General features: G+C 43.4%; 1 protein-coding gene across 1 annotated transcript in view; it reads right to left on the bottom strand.

Annotated features, from left to right (window-relative positions):
• Positions 1–1,771: 1,771 nt before the first annotated feature.
• Positions 1,772–22,180, bottom strand: part of TM2D2 (TM2 domain containing 2) — a 31,780-nt gene continuing 11,371 nt past the window's right edge. Inside the window, exons 2-4 of the mRNA XM_073622350.1 lie at positions 19,850–19,937; positions 5,311–5,426; positions 1,772–2,200 (exon numbers count right to left, since the gene is read on the bottom strand). Of these exons, the coding sequence (XP_073478451.1) occupies positions 1,987–2,200; positions 5,311–5,426; positions 19,850–19,937 (418 nt within the window). The 3' untranslated portion in view covers positions 1,772–1,986. The remainder of the gene's footprint in view (positions 2,201–5,310; positions 5,427–19,849; positions 19,938–22,180) is intronic.

Genomic DNA, 22,180 nt, shown 5'->3' with positions numbered 1-22,180 from the left:
CATTGGCCATATATTGTATATACATAGTTACATTGATCGATACCTTATATTCTTCTTTAACCACTTGACAACGAGTCACATACTAGTACATAGCTGGACTTCAAGTGATTATACCGGGATAATGCCTGCAGGCATCATCCTGGTACCGTTTTGTTTTTTTTTGAGCCAATGGTCAAGCTCTCTTGTAGAAGCAATCTTAGTAGCTTACTTGTCACTGGATTGCTTTTACAAACAGTGGGAGGGGACGTCCCCCTCCTACCGCCTTCATCAGGCTGCCCCATTCCACTGGGACATCCGATCAACCAGCCGGCGCTTCCGCCAGTTGATCATATTGGCAAATGAAGACCAGAACCACTTTGTTCATCTCTATGATATAGGGAACTGGAAGTGATGACTTTACATCACTTCCGGTTTACTAGGATGTAAATGGCATCATTTTTAAAAATTAAATGCATTTGATTACACCGATCTTGGTGTGATCAAATGCTTTTAAGGGCAGAGGAAGGATCTGGGTTACATTTTTAGTATCTATTTATATCTATTAAAACATGACATGTGTAGTATCCATTTACTCGGTAGAACATCATCTTTTATATATTACCAAACAATTCGGTTATATATTGTGTTTTTTGCATTAAAAAAGTGTAATTTTTCCAAAAAAAAATTGCATTTGAAAAACCCCTGCGCAAATTACTGTGTGACATGAAAAATTGCAACACCCACCAATTTATTCTCTAGGGCCTCTGCTTTAAAGAATATATAATGTTTGGGGGTGGGGGGGGTTCCAAGACATTTTCTAGCACTGATTGTCACATGTAAACAATAAAGTTCCAGAAAAGGCCTGGGGGTCAAATGGTTAAAAACTCCAGGCAAAAATGGCTTCCCATGCAATGGGGCTGTGCCCGCACTGCACGGGTCAGCTGCTTGTTTTGTCTAGGCCTGAAGAGAAAGTTTATGGTCACCCGATCCTTCGTTTCACTGGAAAAGGGCCCTCCTCAATGGTCTAGAAGTGGACTGTTCTTAGTCTATGGAGCTTGCTCTGGGCTTGACATCAGCAACAGTCCACAACTCAAGACTGCTGGAGCGTGTGGCTGATGGACAAGCCTTATGCTGGGAGGATTAGGTAAGTGAATCTCCTTTCTCCACTCCGTAGATAAAAACGAGCAGCTGATCTCTGCAGTGCAGACATAGCCCCATTGCATGAGAACATTTTTTTCTTTTTGCCCGGAGACAGGCTTAAATGACAATGTACACCTTAAAATTATGATGTTTTAAAATAATACGTATATTTTAATAGTATTAAAAAAAAAAAGTATTAAATATATGTATTATTTTAAAACATCATAATTTAAGGTGTACATTGTCATTTAAGCCTATCTCCGGGCAAAAAAAAAAAAAAAAAAAAAAAAAAAGAACCTCTGTTGCAAGGAATTTATTCAGTGGCCCATTTAGCAGCATTCCTTCCAACCTCCTCAATCCCTCAGTGTGAAATATTCCAGAATGCCAAAACTAACTCAGGACCCACTTGTACTTAGATTTCAATGTGTTATTTTAGCACTTTCAACACTTGCTTGGGCTTGTTCTCATGCAGGCATTAAAAGGAGACCCGTATTTCAATGTTTGTGTTGTTGTCGGTTGGAAAAACCCTGAAGTTTTATCAATTAATCTCTACATAGCCTGAAAAACAATTGCTGGTAAATACCAGGCCTTGCATGGCCACCCTTATAGCCCTACAGTGTTCTGGAAAATGAATAGGCACAAGCTGTAAACATTCCCATCTTAGATTACATTTATTACAGTGTAACATTAGACATTGCTGTATACTATATAACATATTTACATCATTGTATCTTACATATGAGCACAGCTGTGTAAACCAGTGTTGTGTTTGTGCCATGGTGCTGCCACATGAAATTCAGCGGAGTGCGGAGTCTGCAGCTGGAATTCTGATACAGATTGCAGCGCCCCCCATGGATGGTCTATATATCAGTAGATTGTGCACCAGTTGCTGTTGTCACTAGGCATGAGTCCTCCTGTGATGAGCAATATAAGATCCACAAACCACCAGATTCCCAGACCTCCCAGGGTGAGGAGCTTGCCCACAGCGGTGCCCGTGTGTCCCAGGCAGAAGCGATCTACTCCAAAGCAGCCCAAAAAGAAGGAGTACAGCAACGTGGTAATAAAATAGTGGCCTGTGTACCTGTGCGGAGACAAATCAAAGGGTTGAGAACCATGACCTCATAGTACAGCTTCTTGTCAGTTTGAGATTTGTGAAAACAAAGCTAAACTCCAAGCAGATCTAAAGAGGACATAAACGAATGTATCAGGAAATTTTTTTTTTTTTCAGTGTAAGCACAGTAAGTATTTGTATTTGACTAGGTATCAGTCTCTTAATGTCCCTGTACAGCAGAGCTTGGAGTTGGAAAGGGAAAACAAGTGCAGTGTAAGCAGCCAATTCGTTAACAAGGAACATGTTGATAGGAGGAAAGAGCAGAGTGATGGAGATGAGGTCATCAGTTTAATGCTCCTCCTTCACTGCCCAGTCACAATCTTGGGAACCAAAAGACCTGTAAATGTTACCTACCCACAAAAGAGAAATCAGGTCTTCTCCTCCTTTGCCAGAGAGGCCTGTGCCGTGTGGCAGGGTTATGTAAAACTATGAACTAGATGGACAGAAATACACATTTTGGCAAATAAATCAGCCTCCTGATATTTATTTAATTTGTGTATTTAGTTTTAAATGACCCGAACGCAAGGCAAAGCAAATGGCTTATGTAAAGTGGAACTTTACTGACAGTCTGGCTCAGGGGGCTTTGAGAACCAAGCGATCAGTGGGGTTTGATAGATCGGTTCTCAGTGTTCGTGCCAGCAGGGCACCGATGCTGCATCCCCCATAGGTAAGAATTTACAAAAAAAGCCAAAACCTATACTTCTCTTTTAAACTTTTTTTTTTTTTACATTTCTTCAACTACTTCCTGATTTCCATGCCTAGGCAAATGATGTCACACACCCCAGGAGTCTTCAGCAGGAGAGGAGGGTCTTTCCAACTTTGCACACCCTCATGTCTGCATGCCTGAGCTTAGGGCAGATGGATTCCAGGAATCAAATGCTTCATGAATAACCTGCCATTACTCAAGATGGCCATAAGCGGAATTGCTAGGCGGGTGTTTTTTGAAGTAATTTCTCAGCAAAATAAAGCATGGAGAAATGGATTGATGGGGAAGTGTGATTTGAATATTACAAATTAATGAAGTTGCGCTTTTGGTGTGTGGTGCTCAGATACAGTGTAATGCTGCTTTAACGGAGTTCTCTTCCATGCACCCGTGTGACAGCACTCGGCCAGTGGACAAGCAAGTCACATGCTGTTCCACAACCAGACGGGCGGCACAGTGGTGCAGTGGTAGCACTCTCGCCTAGCAGTAAGAAGGGTCACTGGTTCGAATCCCAACCACGACACTACCTGCTTGGAGTTTGCATGTTCTCCCTGTGCCTGCGTGGGTTTCCTCCGGGTGCTCCGGTTTCCTCCCACACTCCAAAGACATGCTGGTAGGTTAATTGGATCCTGTCTAAATTGTCCCTAGTATGTATGAATGTGAGTTAGGGACCTTAGATTGTAAGCCCCTTGAGGGTAGGGACTGATGTGAATGTACAATGTATATGTAAAGCGCTGCGTAAATTGACGGCGCTATATAAGTACCTGAAATAAATAATAAATAATAGAAGTGCCAGGTTTATGTGCCTTCACTCCCAGCATCTGAAAAGAATGATGGGGAGAGGAAGGAAAGGTATGTAATATGTTGTTGTGCATGGGGAATTTAAAGAAGAACTATACTGTATATGAGCACCACAAACCAAAAGCGCAATTTCACAAATTTTTAATATTCAAAGCAAACTCCCTCATTCATCCATGTCTCCATGTTTTATTTTTGCCGAGAAATCGTTTAAAAAAACAAAAAAAAGCAAAAAAACAAAAACCCTAGCATTTCTGGCCATGGCCATCTTGAGTAAGGGCAGATGATTCATGTAGCAATTACTTCCTGAAATCTGTCTGCCCTTAGCTCAGGCATGATGGTGTGCTTAGCTGAGAAAGCCCCTCCTTCCCTCCTAAAGACTCCTGGGATGTAGCACCTCATTTGCCTATGCCTGGAAACCGGAAAGCTACTGAGGAAATGTAAAAAAAAAAAAAAAAAATTAAAACAGTTTAAACACAAGTAAATATGATATACGTTCTAATCTATTAATGCCAGCAGCATAAGGATTTAAAATAGTTCATGATGATTGAGAGAATGAAGTTCCACTTTGAGCTTTGGAAAGTCTGTTTGAAGCTCCCATAGCTTTCTTTCCTCACTCCTGATGACTGAAGGGAGCAATGAGGGGTGAAGGGTAGGTATGTATAAGCTGTGGGGATGTGAGAGAACATTTAAATGACCCCACTGCTTTGACCTGTATGGGAAAAAAGTGCAGGGTCATTAGGCACTGTAGCTACTGACTTTTAATAAGGACACATACTGTCCAGGGAGCCTGCGAACCTTTTACAGTTGAACCATTCGCCAATTGTTGCTCCAGTGAATGAAGCTGGAAGAAGAGAACATTTCATCATTACCGGGTTCAGAGCAGTCATTCCCCAGCAGTTGTGGCGGAAAAATTTAATCAAAAGAGGATTTTTGCTTAATTAGGTTCAGTGGAGTACAGTGGAGACATTAAGGGTTACACAAGAGGATAAATGCGGGCATCAGGTGTGCAAATGTATAAGAACGACAACTGCGCTACTCATTTGTCGCCATGCATATCAGAGTAAGAGCAATAATTCTATGATCAATCATTGTTAACTCTAAAACCATGACCTGTAAAGGACAATTTTGGATACTCTAGTTTGTCACCGTTTCACAGGCACATGCAGTTTTAAGGCTTGACATGTTTGAAATCAATTTACTCAACACAACTCCATCTTTTATATTTTATCAAAAAAATGGATAATATATATTGCTTGTGTGCACTAAAATGGACTATAGTGCATCTTTAGCTCGAAATACGGGTTTGATAAACAGCTGCACCAATAGAAAAAAAAATTATATATCACTATTTTATTCTCCGAAGTCTCTGCTTGCAGAAAATATATAGTTATATATCATGGGTTTTTTTTTTTTTTACTAGTCTTCAGGCCTAATATAAATATTTTGACATGTGTGCAAAAATAGCTGTCAGCGAAAGGGTTAATGCACTAACAAATGCCACTATTCATGAGACAATGTACTGGTATAGGGGCTTCTAGTAAAAAAAAGAGTAGACAAAAGATCTGCTAATACATACTTGATACACGGTTTATTCCCACGCTGAAAAAAGCGAGGTCCAGCGCATTCAATATCACCTAGAGCATGGCACATGACTTTTGTATGCTCCACGTCATCATATGCCTGTCCTCCAAACTGAAAATAAAGCAACAAGTTATTCTAAAGGAATATAATAAAATAACATGCTAAATACAAGAATGAAACAACCTGCTTCCCCTTTTTCAGTGACCATTGCCCTAAGAGGACAGATTTGCTTAAACCTTGGGGACCTCAGTTATGTGCACCATACAGCCTACCCCAGAACTGTAAAGCCTTTTCTTCAAAATCTTTACATCATGGCCATTTGTTTCTTGTGCCTGTACACCAGAGATTCCCTTCACAAAAGGTTAAAATGGGAACAATGGCTTGCTGAAAAGATTTTGAAAAAGAGAGTGTGCCACATATTGAATATTTGGCAGGTATATCTTTTTTTGTAAATGCAGATTTTATCCATAAACATTTTTCCATTATACAGACAAAAAAAATACAAAAACAAAATAACTACCCGCCTCACAGAGCAGAACGAACAAAACAAAACAATTTAAAAACACAACACACAAAAAACCTAAAAGAAAAAACAAAAAAAGGGGAAAGAAGGGGGGGGGGGGATAGCGCAATCATCATAGTAGAGTGATAAAATTATGTACTATTCACTTGGTATATTTTTAAAAAGAATATATTTGTTAAACTCTGTTATCCATTCAGAAAGAGAAGGGGGGCCGAGGGGGAAGTCCAATTAGTCTGCAAGCTATAAATAGATTCGGATGGATTACTTGGTTGTGTGGATTTATCTTTAAACAGGTAAGAGGGTCAACCAACAAGTTAACCTTAAAAAAAGCCAGAGTGCCCATGACCTCAGCCCAATATCTTCTAAATTTGGGAAGTAGAAGAATAAGGGACCCAGATCCTTATCCACAGCTAACAAAGCAAGGGTCATCTTTCAGGCCTATGTTAAATAAAAATTCAGGAGTTATATAAATGCTATGTAAAAATAGGATTTTTATAACAGCTTACCTGTAAAATCCTTTTCTTGAAGTACATCACGGGACACAGAGCCACAGTAATAACTGTATGGGTTATATGGCACCTTCAGGTGATGGACACTGGCACACCCTAAACAGGAAGTTCAATTCCCCATATAACCCCTCCCCTTACCGGGAGTACCTCAATTTTGTAGCAAAGCAATACACTAACCAGAAAGAGGGGAGGGACCTCTGTGTCCCGTGATGTACTCCAAGAAAAGGATTTTACAGGTAAGCTGTTATAAAAATCCTATTTTCTTTATTGTACATCACGGGACACAGAGCCACAGTAATAACTATATGGGAATTCCCAGAGCAACGCCACCTGTGGGGAGGGGACACAAACAAAAGTAGGGTGCAATCAGACCTGAGGACCTATACTGCTGCCTGCAGCACACTGTGCCCAAAGGCGATATCCTCATGTCTTCTTACATCCACCTGATAGCATCTGGTGAATGTATGGACTGAAGACCAGGTTGCGGCCTTGCAGATTTGAGCCATGGACGCTTGGTGATGCACTACCCAGGAAGCACTAACAGCCGCGGTGGAGTGTGCTTTGACCTGAAAAGGTGGAACCTTCTTTTTCAAGCCATACGCTTGAATAATTACCTGCCGAATCCATTTGGCAATAGTGGATTTTGATGCTGCCTGTCCGTTCCTAGGACCTCCAGGAAACACGAACAAAACATCTGTTTTTCGAATCTGAGCAGTCGCCTTCAAATAGATCTTGACTGCTCTCACTACATCCAAAAGAGTGTAGTGACTTCTCTTCCTTAGAACAGGGTTCTGAAAAAAAATGAAGGCAAAACAATATCCTGGTTTAGGTGAAAACCTGAAACCACCTTTGGCAGAAAGCTAGGATGAGGATGCAATACTACTCTATCCTTGTGAACGATTAAATATGGCTCTTTACAAGAAAGAGCCGCCAACTCTGCTACCCTTCTTGCAGAAGAAATGGCCACCAGAAAAACTAGCCTCCTTGTCAAAGGGACCAAAGGAATACGTCATATCGGCTCAAAAGGCTGTTTCTGTAATGCCGACAGAACTAAAATTCAAGTCCCAAGGGTTCAGGGGTGCCCTAACCGGTGGATTAAGCCACGTTACCCCCTGTATAAAGCCTCAGAACAAAGAATGCGGAGCAAGCGGACGCTGAAACAATACTGATAAGGTCGAGACCTGGCCCTTGATAATACTCAAGGCCAGTTTCATTTTTAGCCCCATTTGCAGAAAAGCAAGAATTCTACCTATGACATACTTTCTGGGATGCCAACCCCTGGATTCACACCAAGAAACATATGCCTTCCAGACTCTGTAATAAATGACCCTGGAAGATGGCTTCCTTGCATTAATCAAGGTAGGTATCACTGAGAATGTGGGTTTCAATAGCCAAACCGTTAAATTTAGCGTTTGTAAAGTAGGATGGAACACTGGTCCCTGCGATAGCAGGTCTGGACGTGGTGGTAGGGGCCATGGGATTGGCCTTCCCCCCTATTGCTGCCACTGCAGGTTGAGCCACTGAATCTGCCAGGGAGAAAATGTTTAACAGGAATTCCAATTTTTTATCAGTTGGATCCCTAAGCATTTGAGCATTGTCAACCAGACAAGTCAAACTTTTAGTCACAGTGAATATAGCAGCGTCAATTGCTGGTATACTCCACATCTTAGTGAATTTTTCCTCCATAGGATAAAGTGTTGAAAACTTCTTAGGAGGAAAAAAGTGCTTATCTGGGTGATTCCACTCAGAATACATAAGCTTTTCTAGTATTGAATGGACAGGAAAGGCACGCAAGGCTTGCAGGGGCTTTAGTGAACCCAAACAGGAAGTGGGCTCTTCAACTGACTCTGTTAAGGGTAGCTTAAATGTGGCACAGACCATTTCAGTAAGAGAATGCACCAGCAACTTCTCAGCATGTGAAGCTGAAGAAGGTCCTTTCCCACTTGATTCCTCGGAAGAGGAATCATCAGCCTGTTCACGGTCCCCTGAGGGGGATTCATCTTCCTCCTCCCACAGTTCCTCCGTTTGGGGATCCTGGGTGGTAGAAGGCGACCTACTGCATTTTCTTCCACTCCGTAAAGATGTGATTAAAGCCACTAATCTTTCCTCTAACCCACTCATAGCTGAGAAAACCTGCTCAGTTATATAGACAGGGGCTGAAGTGTCAGAAGCAATTGCAGCCCCTGATGACCCTGATGGCTCACTCCGACTAGCCTCCTTAGTACGGGATGGTGTTGCAGAGGGAGGGTCCTTAGGACCGTAGGGCAACCCCTTTGCGTCCGTGCTCTTTTTGCGGCATTTGACACCTCCTCTGGTCATAGTGCTGAGCACAAACGCAGAGGTACCACCAAAAAACTGCACCCACTGCTGAGCAATAGTCTAGAAACTGCTGCTGCTATTAAGCTCAGCCTGATGCTTAAAGTAAATGTGCCTGGGAATGCCTGTGTCAATCACTCACATGTCCCCTGTCCGCTCTGTGTCCCTCCTAGCTGTATGCACCTGAAAAAAGGTGCATTTTATAGCTATGCAGGCCGCGTCGTGGACGCTAAATTGCGTTTTCCTACGAGAGCGGGCTCCGATCCTGACCGGACCGCATGGAGGAGGGTTGGGGGAGGAGGAGAGCTGCCGATGGGAACCCTCGTAATGGCGGCGGGAGCGGCATACCGCCGTCTAATGCCATGCTCCCACTGCCTGGAGGAAAGCTATCCAGGTGGGGGGACATTCCTAGGAGGAGAAAACACCCCTTTCCCACGACTTTATCTGGAGCCTAGGCCGGATGAGGCATGCAGCTATGGTGACTATAGGCTGGTGACTATAGGCATAGCAACATTTACTTTAAAGGAGAAAGCCCACAAGAATTTGAAAAATTCCCTAGGAATCTCCCTTACCTTATCCAGCTGCAGGGTTCTGTGGTAACAGACCCAATCTTCACCTCTCACGGTGGGCTCAGTTTAGAAAACCTTCAGGGACTGGGGCCCCCCTTTTTTTTTTTATTGGGGGATCCACAGCCCTGGGCCTGTAAAAAGCACCCCGCCAGGAATATAGCTGAAAAAAACAAATACTGGATCCCGGGGTCCAGCTCTCTAAAAAGAGAAACGTTACAGGCAAAACCTCGTTTCTTCGGACACGAGGCCCGGGTACCATTCAATTCAGCCTGGAAAAGACACTTTGAATGGATCCATTTGCATGGCTTGCCCCAGTAAAGAATATTCCAGCGGAGCTCAGCACAGCACATCTTTACTTGTGACCAACACCTAAGACACTGGCGAAGAAAACGGAGGTACTCCCGGAAAAAGGAGGGGTTATATGGGGAATTGAACTTCCTAATTAGGGTGTGCCAGTGTCCACCACCTGAAGGTGCCATATAACCCATACAGTTGTTACTGTGGCTCTGTGTTCCGTGATGTACGATAAACAAATAAATACTTGTGTAGGTCTATGAGCGGGAGATAAGAAAACACTTTGAAGGCATTGTAGAATATCCTCCCAGCTAACTCTCTCTCACATTGAGATCTATATAACAAAAGGAAACCTTAAGAGGAACCGATTTAATAATCCATGGTAGGTGTTCGAAATTCATTCCTAAGGCCGGCCATACACGGTGTGAATTTCTTTCCTGCAACCCAAAGAAATTTGAATGGATTCCCCCATCAACACAGACAATGCGGACAGAGGAATCAGTGATTATGCTATAGCAGCCGCTAGCGATAATTGCAAGGGAATCCAGCAGACGGGTTGTACCCAAGTTGAACAATCAACTTGGGACATTCAGCCTGCCCACTAACTGTTTGAATCTCAGCCAGTTCAGCAGGAACCGGCTGAGATTTGAACAGTTAGCCTCCTGCTGAACCGGCCAAGATTCAAACCGTGTATGGCCGTTCTTAGTTGGTGACGCATTAACTATAGTGTTAATGAGAGGCGTGGATGAAAAAAAAATTAAAAATTCCAAATTAGGCTGAGCTAGAATACGCTAAGCTGGAGATATTGTTAAAACCAATTAGGATTAATCTCAAATTCTGCCACTAATTGTGCAAAAGATTTTAAAGTACAACCATTATAGAGTTGTTCCAGCGTACATATGTAAAAATTTCAGTAAAAAGGGGTTTATCCCAAATGGGGGCAAATTTTGTAAAAACAAGAAAATTCCCAATATTTTTTTTTTTCCGTTACAACCCTTATTTTGCACAAAAAAAAAAAAAAAAAAAAAAAAAAGAAAGGAATAAGAGAGAGAGAGTAGGGAATGATACCGGCAAAACCCTTTGAACTGGCATCTCCAAAGCATATAAAGGTTGGCAACTTTGACTCATAAATTAGCATAGGCTGTAGGAAGATTTAGGATGAGATTTCAGTGTTCCACCTCGCTGTTGTAACTGGGCCGCTAAGAAGTAGATCGATGGATTGGAGACAGATAAACCTCCTGCATCAAAAGGATATTGTAAAAATTCAAATTTTATCCTTGACGACTTCCTCCTCCAGATCAGGTGCCTAAATATATTATTAACCCTTGCAAACATCCTCGGGGGTTCTCCATATAGGAGAATGGATGGAGAAAATACAGCAACCAAATCATTTTAAGCAAATGAATTCTCCCAACAACAAAAAGGAGGTAACTTGCACCACACTTTATATTGCTTTTGAAATTTACAAAGGGAGAATATATCTTAGATGAAATCTCTAGGAGAGTTAAGACTTATTAAACCCCAAGTTTTTAAGCAAAGGAACTACATTAAGATGTGCCAACGAGGGGGGTAGTGGATCTATAGGGAGCAATATCGATTTCCCCCAGTTAATGGCAAGCCTCGAGAACCTTCCAAAGACATCTGTTGCATTACCACTGGAAGAGAAGTTGGAGTATGGTAGATAAATAAGAGTGTGTTGTCTACGTACAAAGGGATCTTTTCCTCCAAAGAGCCTCTCACTAGTGCTGAGACATCTGAGGAGTGACAAAACAAACAGGCCAATGGCTCTACAGCTATGGCAAAAAGGAGAGGGGAGAAGGGGCAACCCTGTCTGGTGCCTCTATGTAGGATTAAAGAATGGGGACTGCAAGCCATTAACTCTAACACAGGCTCTTGGGGCAGCATAGAGTAATTTCAGTATACCTGAATCCTGCAGGGGTGTCCAACCTTTTGACCAAGTCTCTATTCATGCATCCCCCACTCCTTGGGACTAAGAGCAGTATCATTTTTTCTGTCTAATTACAGTGGTTATTCTTTATCTTATCAGGAGTTCATTTTACAGTATTTAGAATATCTTCTCACGCACAATTACTTCATGTTCAACGGAGACTATTACCTGCAAAGATGCGGGGCCTCGATGGGAGCCAAGAGTTCTCCCCCTCCCTTGCCAATCTCTATATGGGATGGTGGGAGAGGTCCTGCATCTTTTCATGCGATAGTCCCCGTCGTACTGATACCCTCTTTTACTGTCGCCGGTAGTTTGACTTTCAATATTTTTTTATTTTATTACTCAAGTAACAAGACAATGTCATAGAAAGTACATTCAATGAACAATAAAACTTATAAACGTCCTTATGTCCTTACATCAGCATATGAAGAAAAAATAGGATTTTTTAAAACAGCTTACCTGTAAAATCCTTTTCTTTCAATGGACATCACGGGACACAGAGCCTCAGTAATTACTGATGGGTTATATAGGTATCACTGGTGATTGGACACTGGCACGCCCTATCAGGAAGTTCAATCCCCTATATAATCCCTCCCCCTTGCAGGGATACCTCAGTTTTGTAGCCAAGCAATATAGTGTATTAAAAGAGGGGCGGGACCTCTGTGTCCCGTGATGTCCTTCGAAAGAAAAGGATTTTACAGGTAAGCTGTTTTAAAAAATCCTATTTTCTTTCTCGAACATCACGGGACAGAGCCTCAGTAATTACTGATGGGATGTCCCAGAGCAATGCTACCTGAGGGGGGGGGACCACGACCAAGTAGGGTGCAATCAGACCTGAGGACCCTGTACCGCTGCCTGCAGCACACTACGCCCAAAGGCGATATCCTCATGCCTTCTCACATCCACCTGATAGAATCTGGTGAATGTATGAACTGAAGACCAGGTTGCGGCCTTGCAGATTTGAGCCATAGAGGCCCGGTAATGCACTGCCCAAGAAGCACCAATAGCCCTTGTGGAATGTGCCCTGATCTGAAACAGAGGAATCTTCTGTTTTAAACCGTAAGCTTGAATGATCAACTGTCGAATCCATTTAGAAATGGTAGCTTTTGACGCTGCCTGTCCTCTATTGGGACCCTCTGGCAGCACAAACAAAACATCCGTCCTGCGGATCTGAGCAGTTGCCCCTAGATAGGCCTTAACTGCTCTTACTACATCCAACGAATGTAGAGATCTCTCTTCCGGAGAACAGGGATCTGGAAAAAAGGAAGGTAGAACAATGTCTTGGTTTAAATGAAAATCAGAAACCACCTTCGGTAAAAAACTAGGATGAGGGCGTAGTACCACTCTATCTATGTGTATAATCAAATAAGGCTCCTTACAGGAAAGAGCTGCTAATTCTGATACTCTTTTAGCAGAAGAGATGGCCACCAGAAAAATTAATTTCCTTGTCAACAAGACCAAAGGAATCTGACTTATTGGTTCAAAAGACTGTTTCTGTAACACAGCCAGGACCAAGTTCAAGTCCCAGGGGTTTAGGGGCGCTTTAACCGGAGGATTAAGACGCATCACCCCCTGCATAAAGTTTCGGACCAAAAAATGCGAAGCAAGTGGCCGCTGAAATAATACTGATAAAGCAGAGACCTGGCCCTTGATGGTACTCAAGGCCAGCTTCATCTCTAATCCTAATTTTAGAAAATCAAGAATTCTACCTATGACATATTTCCTGGGATGCCAACCTCTGGATTCACACCAGGTTATATAAGCTTTCCAGACTCTATGATAAATCATAATGGAAGCTGGCTTCCTTGCATTAATCAAGGTAGATATGACAGGACCTGACAGCCCACGACTCTTCAGAACGTGGGTCTCAATAGCCAAACCGTCAAATTTAGCGTTTGTAAGGCAGGATGGAACACTGGACCTTGAGATAACAGGTCTCGGCGTACCGGTAGTGTCCACGGGGAACCTACTGTCATCCTTACTATTTCTGCATACCAAGTCCTTCTGGGCCAAGCGGGGGCCACCAGAAGTACCGACTTCCTTTCCTGCCTGATCCTGCGAAGGAGTCGTGGTAGTAGCAGAATAGGCGGGAATGCGTAAATCAGTGAGAACCGATGCCACGGAATCACCAACGCATCCGTCCCGCATGCAAGAGGATCTTTTGTCCTTGCCACAAATCTGTCTATCTTTTTGTTGAATCGGGATGCAAAGAGATCTACATCTGGAACCCCCCATCTTTGGCATATGGCCCAAAAGACGTCGGGATGCAGAGACCATTCCCCTGGAAGTAACTGCTGGCGACTTAGATAGTCCGCCTGCCAATTCTCTATTCCCGGGATGAAAACTGCCGATATGCATGGCACATGCATCTCTGCCAAGACTAAGATCTGGTTCACCTCTTTTTGAGCAGCTCGGCTCTGGGTGCCTCCCTGATGATTGACATAAGCCACCGCTGTGGCATTGTCGGACTGGATCCTGACCGGACAACCCTGTAGCCTGATAGTCCAGGCCTTTAGAGCTAGATGCATCGCCCGGATCTCCAGAATGTTGATGGGTAAGGTCCTCTCTGTCTTGGACCATACCCCTTGGACCGCAGCCTGTTCCAGAACTGCTCCCCAACCTGACAGACTGGCATCTGTTGTTACCACCGTCCAGGTAACCGGTAGAAAGGATTTCCCCTTCTGCAGGTTTTCAGGTATGAGCCACCAATTGATGCTCTGACGCACCGCATGCGACAGGTGCATCGGAAAGTCTAATGCCTGAACTCTCCTGTTCCAGGTCGACAGAATACTGTGTTGCAGCATTCTTGAGTGAAACTGAGCATAGGGAACTGCTTCGAATGAAGACACCATCTTCCCTAGTAGCCTCATACAAAGGCGGACTGAGGGACCCTTCTTGGTCCTTACTGTCAGAATCAGCTCTCTCAAAGCAGTGATCTTTGCCTAGGGTAGAAATATTTTCTCCTGGCCTGTATCTATAATCAGACCTAAATACTCCAGTCTTCTTACTGGTTTTAGGAAAGACTTTTCTAAGTTGAGGATCCAACCCAGGTGTTCTAGATACCTGACTGTGGTCCTCAAGTTTCCATTCAAAGAGGCTACCGACCGGTCTATCAAGAGCAGGTCGTCTAGGTATGCTATGACAGCTATACCCTGAGCCCTTAATCTGGCCAGAGGAGGAGCCAAGATCTTTGTGAACACTCGAGGTGCAGTGGCTATCCCGAAAGGCAGAGCCACAAACTGGAAATGGCGCCCTCCTACCTCGAAGCGCAGAAACTTCTGATGAGCAGGAAAAATGGGCACATGCAGATATGCATCTCTGATGTCTATTGATGCCAGAAATTCTCCTCCCTGCAGGGTGGGAACTACTGTTCGAATTGATTCCATGCGGAAGGATTGAATCCTTAGGAATCGGTTCAGATCCCTTAAGTCCAGAATGGGCCTGACATCCCCATTTGGCTTTTGGACCGTAAAAAGGTTGGAATAAAAGCCCAATCCCTGGTCCTTTGCAGGAACTATCATAATGACCTCCTGCGACAAAAGTCGCTCTAACGCTAGAAGGAGCGACTGCTTTTTCTCTGGGTCTCTGGGAACACTTGATCTGAGGAACCGAGGAGAGGGGAATTCCTGAAACTCCAGCTTGTACCCTAAGGTTACCGTGGAGATTACCCATCTGTCCTGGAAGTCCTCCTGCCAGAGCTCTGAGAACTGTCGCAGTCTTCCCCCCACTCGAGTGAGCGGGGGCGCCCCCTCATGCAGAGGTCTTAGTGTTTTGCCTAGTAGGCTTCTTTCCCCAGGACTTCTTTTGTCCCTGGGGTTGACTCTTGTCTCTGGACCCCGATGGAGGCGGCCGTCGAGACTGCCTGGAGGCTGAAGCCCCCGGCGCTGGGGAAAGAGTCCGTTTGAAAGAGGGACGCTTACTCTTCTTCTTGACAGGTAAGAGAGTGCTTTTCCCATAAGAGATTCTCTTGATATAGTTATCCAAGTCCTCTCCAAACAACCTTGCACCACGAAATGGAAACCCAGCCAGTAGCTTCTTACATGGTGCTTCGGCTGACCAATTTTTCAACCATAGGATTCTACGTATATGCACCAACCCCAGTGAAAGACGGGAGGTTTGCACGATAGAATCTCTAATGGCGTCAACCACAAAGCATAAGGCCGCTGGAAGGTTAGCAAACCCCTGGTCCTGCTGTTCAGGTAATACTTTGATGACCTGCTTAACACGGTCTCTTAAGTATTGACAGACTCCAATCGCTGCTACTGCAGGTTGGGCCACTGATCCTGCTAAGGAGAAAACATCCTTCAATAGGGATTCCATCCTTTTATCTACAGGATCCCTGAGCATCTGAGCATTGTCTACAGGACAAGTCAGGCTATTATTTACGGAGGAAATGGCGGCATCAATAGCCGGTATTCCCCACATTTTAATAAACTTTTCTTCCATCGGATAAAGTGTTGAAAACTTTCTCGGCGGAAAAAAACGTTTGTCTGGGTGATCCCACTCAGAATAAATGAGCTTTTCAAGTAAAGTATGAACAGGAAAAGCATGTGCTGCTTGGAAAGGTTTCAGTGACCCCAAAGCAGAAGAGGATTCTTTAGCAGTTTCAGGTATGGGCAACTTAAATGTGGAGCGGACCAATCCAGTAAGGATCTGCACCAAGACTTTCTCCTCTTGGGAAGTCGCAGAGAGTCCCTCTCCACCTGATTCCTCCGAAGAGGAATCATCCGTCCCATCCCGATCCTCTGAAAGGGATTCATCTCCTTTATCCCAGAGCTCCTCTGTCTGAGGGTCTTGGGGAACAGAGGAAAGCCTAGTGCGTTTTCTTCCACTGAGTGAAGACGTAATCACGGCCATTAATCTTTCCTCTAGACCATTAATGGTTGAGGAAAAAACCTCTTGTGTAATATATACAGGGGCTGACGTGCCAGAAGCAGGTGTAGCCCCTGACCCCGATGGCTCTCCCTGGCTAGCCGTCCCTGGCCCATCTTTAGGGGGGGAGGATGCTGCCGACAGGGGCCCCTCAGAACCTGAACGAGATCCCCTAGTGTCTCTGGTTCCTGGGGTGCTTGAACCTCTTCTACCCATAGTGCAAAGCAACAAGGTGTGAGGTATACAAATGAACACTGCCCGCTGAGCGATGTAGTCTGGCTAAAAGCCTTGCTACCCAATGCTCAGTCTGGTGTTACTTCAGTAAATGCTGCCTAGGAGAATGCCTGTGTCCCACCTTACATGCGACCGTCAGCTCTGTGTCTCTCAGAAGGCTGTGTGCACCTGTACAGAGTGCCTTTAATAGCCTGCAGCTGGCCTGAGTGGGAGTCTAAGCACCTGTGCCGACGTCCCGCCCCCTCCTCTACCGCCCCCCCCCCCCCTCGAGTTTTGAAAAAAACGAGTGCTTCCCGCGCTGGCTGTCATGCTTCTGGAGAAAGGCTGGGGATGGGGGGGGGCGGGGGTGGGGTGGGAGGGAGGCTGGTAACAAGATCTGCCTGAACAGCTATCTTCAGAGATAGTGGCCATTAGGCCGCAGAGCCCGGGTGGTATAACCACTTTCTAGACCCCTGTGGCCCCTCTCTAGCCTGGGGGGGAACATTCAAACATGAGAAATCCCCCCTTCCATCTTACCTTGCAGCCGGCTTGAGACGCTGGGACATAAACAGCGATGAACAAACACTGAGACAGACAGTCAGCATGTGCAGGTTTGTGCTCTTGGCAGCCCCCGGTGGTCACAATAGGCATAGCATGCATTTACCTTAAAGGAGAAAAGCCACTAGAACTCAAAAATTCTGTGGAATCTCCTCTTACCTTATCCAGCTGCAGGGTGCTGTTTACACAGACCCAATCTTCACCTCTCACGGGGGGCTCCGTTTGAAAAAACCGTCAGAGACTGGGGCCCCCTACGAATAGGGGGATCCAACAGTTCTGGGACCGTAAAGCACCTCGCCAGAAATTAGGAAGTTTAAAGCCATTTTCTGATCTGCGGGGTCCAGCTCTCTAAAAAGAGAAGCATTACGGGTAAAACCTCGTTTCTTCAGACACGAGGCCCGGGTACCATTCAATTCGGCCATGAAAAGACACTTTGAATGGATCCGGTTCGCCTGGCTTGCCCCAGTATAGGATCTTAGGATATTCCCTTTGGAGCTCAGCACAGGACATCTTTACACGTCCATCACCTTAGACACTGGCGTAAAAACTGAGGTATCCCTGCAAGGGGGAGGGATTATATAGGGGGTTGAACTTCCTGATAGGGTGTGCCAGTGTCCAATCACCAGTGATACCTATATAACCCATCAGTAATTACTGAGGCTCTGTGTCCCGTGATGTTCGAGAAAGAAACAACACCTCAAAAGTTTAAACTGAGAAATAAAATATATGTGTTGGAAATATTGGTGAGGTTGACATAGTGAACTAACATAGAAGGATACAATTCGGTAGTGGCCAGGTCATGAAAGGGCTGGTAGTTTGGATGATTGGTTGTCATACTTGAAAAAGACATGCAAAAAGGCAGCTTCATGGGAGGAACATCATTGTTATAATATATATATATATATATATATATATATATATATACATATATATACACATACATATACATATACACACACACATATACTAAGCTTTAACACAACAAAATAAAAGTTTTTTTGATATATGGAATACTGCATTCAATGAGATATATTCATTAATCTTTTGACATTGATGCCAATTTTTGCAGATGTTCTCATAAGCATGCGTTTTCCTTCAGCAATGTTCGTTTTTTGTTCTTTGCTTTTTGTCTTTTGATGTTTTTACTTCCTATACAAGATTTTAGAGGTATAGACATGCCATCAGCTATATAAAAACCAAATGTACACTCTTTAGTAGTGATTTGGTCTCTATTGTTTAAAATTGCATCAAAATGGTAACATTGTGTGAGACATGGGTCTTGGCAAATGTGATGTTGATTTAATCAGAGCAGAGTTGCCATGTGTAATGAGTATCCACTAATTTACCAATTTTTCAATTAATCAATTGGGCGCACCTCGTATACTCTGTTAATTTGTACTGGCCTGTGTATATAAATCTTTGTCTTTTGCCTATAGAGTCACCTATGAGTAAGCACCAGTAGTTACGGTGTGAAACAGGTTAGCTGTTGATTCCATCTCTTGCTGCATGGTTTTTAACCAATAAAGAAATTAACGTTGGAGTGTGGCCATCCGGATTTAATTTCTTTTTACAACCTTTTGACCTTCCTGAGCCACATTGGAAGAAGAGGACATAAAATACACCAACAATAAGCATAGCTGATGAGCAGAAATAGTCGGGCAGATCACAAGTTAATGAACACTGATATAAATAATGCATCTGAGAAATAAAACTTCATTTTTTTTTGTAAGTTTTTTTAATTTAAAATTAAGAGGGGGCAATATAAAACTAGTGTGATATCTTACATCGTTTTTGATAAACTAAATGGATGTAGTAGCAACTCTCAATGAATTCTCAAGGTGCTCATCAGGTATTTTAGTTCTAACTTTGCCCTTTGTGTATTCCATCCTTGAAAATAGTTGCTCACAAATATAGGTGCTGCCGAAAACAGATAACATGAACAAGGCACGACTGTGAAAAGTGGGGAGATTTTCTTTGGGAAGATAAAAACTTATAAAAGTCCAGTAAAGAGACACTGTCAAATTCTTCTTTGGCTGCATGCGTTTGCGAAGTTTAAATGCATCTTTACAAATAAAAAAATAAAGCAAAAAAGCAAAAAAAAAAAAAAACAACAAAATTTTAGTTAAAGTAAGTTTACAATTCCGTGCTGGGATTGGAAGGGGGTCAGAGGCAGGCCGGCCAGCCAGGAAGGACTCGGAGGGGGTCAGAGGCAGGCCGGCCAGCCAGCCAGGACTCGGAGGGGGTCAGAGGCAGGCCGGCCAGCCAGCCAGGACTCGGAGGGGGTCAGAGGCAGGCCAGAGTTGTCCTGTTTACCTCTAAATGGCCCGCCAAGGGATGAAAACTGACCACGCCAACACAGATCAGCTTCTGTGCTTTGTGTGGTCAGTAAAGAAAAAAAAAGGTGACTGGTGAGATCAATCAGGTACTTCAGATGGAAGAAGTACATGAAAATGATAGAGACTATGATTTATAAAAAAAAAAAAAAAAAACCTTATACAAAATGTGAACATACACATAGAAAACAAAATAAAAATTTGGGGTAACATACACTTAAGTTGTACACCTGTATGACTGGTCCCACAGCACACAATACTGCTGTGCTTTCAGATCTGTACATATTACCAACCTGAACACAGCCTATTGTATACTTGCCTGCGTGAGCCCTTAACCACAGAAGTGTGAAATTATAAAGAAACAAATCCATAAACAACAGCAGGTACTCCAACATTTACCCTGGCACAGCCATAGCCAATCTCTTGCTGCATGGTCACGTTTCCTGTATGATCCATCGGATCCTCACATTGGATGAACTCATCTGGTCTGGGAGGAAAAAAAAATAAAAAAAGCAAAGTAAGTACAAAGAAGTGAACATTTGTCTGAGACACAAGAAGCTGCACGACATTTATTGCAGCTCCAATCTTCATCAGTGTGTGGGCTCCCCCCATTATACAGAATTGATTAGCTGATTGACTTCTGTCAATTGGAAAAGTTTCAACCAGTGGCTGCAGCCAATCAGCTCCAGCCGCTGATCACTGTATTCTGACATCACTGGGCCTGTTTTTCAGAATACATCCTCCCAGCAGTGAGATGGGGTGGGGTGGGGAAATTCTTTCATCCACCTCATGTGTGTAGAAGGGGGAATGTGTTTGTTTTTTTTGGTTTAGTCTGCTAACCGAAACTTAACTGTGTCTGAACACAACACACTGAAAACGCCATTTATCTATAATATCCAAAGCAAACGTACCCATCCATCCATGTCTCTGTGCATTATTTTGTTGGGAAATCACTTTAACCACTATTACCCCTTCATGGCCAGGCCATTTTTTTGCTATTCAGCACTGTGCTACTTCAACTGAAAATTGCGCAGTCATGCAATGCTGTACCCAAATGAAACGCATGACATTTTTTATACACAATATATTAGAGATTTCTTTTGGTGGTATTTGATCACCACTGTTTTTTTTTTTTTATCATATAAAAACGAAAAAAAAAGTAAAAAAAAAAAAAAAAAAAAAAAAAAAAAAAAAACAAAAAACCCCAATTTTTACTTTTTACTATAAAACAAACAGACAATGAAAAAAAAAAAAAAATTTCTTCATAAATTTAGACCAAAATGTTCTGCTACATGTCTTTGGTAAAAAAAAAACAAAATCCCAGTAAGTGTATACTGATAGGTTTGCGTGAAAGTTACAGTGTCTACAAACTATGGTATACATTATATACTGGACCTTTTTTTTTTTTAAATACTAGTAATGGTGGCAATCAGCAACTTATAGTGGGACTGTAAGGCTGGGTTCACACCTATGCAGTTTTAGTGCTTTTTGCATATTTGCACTACAGTCCATTTAACATGGTTTCCTATGGAACACGTTCTGTAGTGCAAATTTGCAAAATGCAAAAAGCACTAAAACTGCATAGGTGTGAATCCAGCCTAATAGTGCGGTGGGAAATCTGACACTGACGGGTTTATTTACTAAAAATAGAGAGTGCAAAATCTGGTGCAGCTGTGCATGGTAGCCAATCAGCTCCTTGTTTAGGAGGAGCTGGAGGTTGATTGGTTTCCATGCAGAATGGCACCAGATTTTGCACTCTCAAGATTGAGTAAATCAACCCCTGACATGTTGTTGGAACCGACTAACTGACACTAATACAGTGATCCGTGATAATACTATTACTGTACTAATAAAACTGGCTGGGAAGGGGTTAAAGAGGAGCTCCAGTCTCCCCCCCCCCCCCAAAAAAAATTAAAAGTCAGCAGCTACAAATACTGTAGCTGCTGACTTTTAATATCAGGGCACTTACCTGTCCTGGAATCCAGCGGTGTCCTCACCTGAGCAGATTTTGCAATCAGCTTTCGGGTACTGGTACCATCTTCATTAACCGCTTCCCGACCACCTCATGCAGATATACTGCGGCAGAAGGGCACATACAGGCAGATTAACGTACCTGTATGTTGCCCTTTAAGAGGCGGCTTGCGTGCGCGCCTGCCGGGGGGCTTCATGACCGTGATCGCGGGTCCCTCAGACTCAATGTCCACGGGGATACCCGTGATCGTCTCACGGTGAGGAAAAACAGGGAGTTGCTAATGTAAACAAGCATCTCCTCGTTCTGCCTAATGACACAGTCACTGATCACAGCTCCCTGTGATCGGGAACGGTGATCAGTGATGTGTCACACACAGCCCCTCCCCTCCCCACAGTTAGAATCACTCTCTAGGGCCCACAGCGCCACCTAGTGGTTAACCCCTTCACTGCCAGTCACATTTACACAGTAATCAATGCATTTTTAATTGCACCGATCGCTGTATAAAAGTGAATGGTCCCAAAATCGCGCCAAAAGTGTCCAATGAGTCCGCCATAATGTCACAGTCACAATAAAAATCGCTGATCGTATATTAGCCCAAAAGTATTCTGATTATTACATGTACATAAGAATTACAACATTCTTAAAGACACACCCTCTACAACCTACTAAGATTCCACATAAAGCATGGACTTATTGGAACGACACAACTAACACCAAAAAAGGGATTTCCCTATTCTACACTCTAATACAACAAAAAA

Source organism: Aquarana catesbeiana, linkage group LG03, assembly GCF_042186555.1.
Source record: "Aquarana catesbeiana isolate 2022-GZ linkage group LG03, ASM4218655v1, whole genome shotgun sequence".
Classification (NCBI taxonomy): Eukaryota; Metazoa; Chordata; class Amphibia; order Anura; family Ranidae; genus Aquarana; species Aquarana catesbeiana.
Note: the sequence above shows the minus strand (reverse complement) of the source record. Positions and strands in the feature narration are given on the sequence as shown.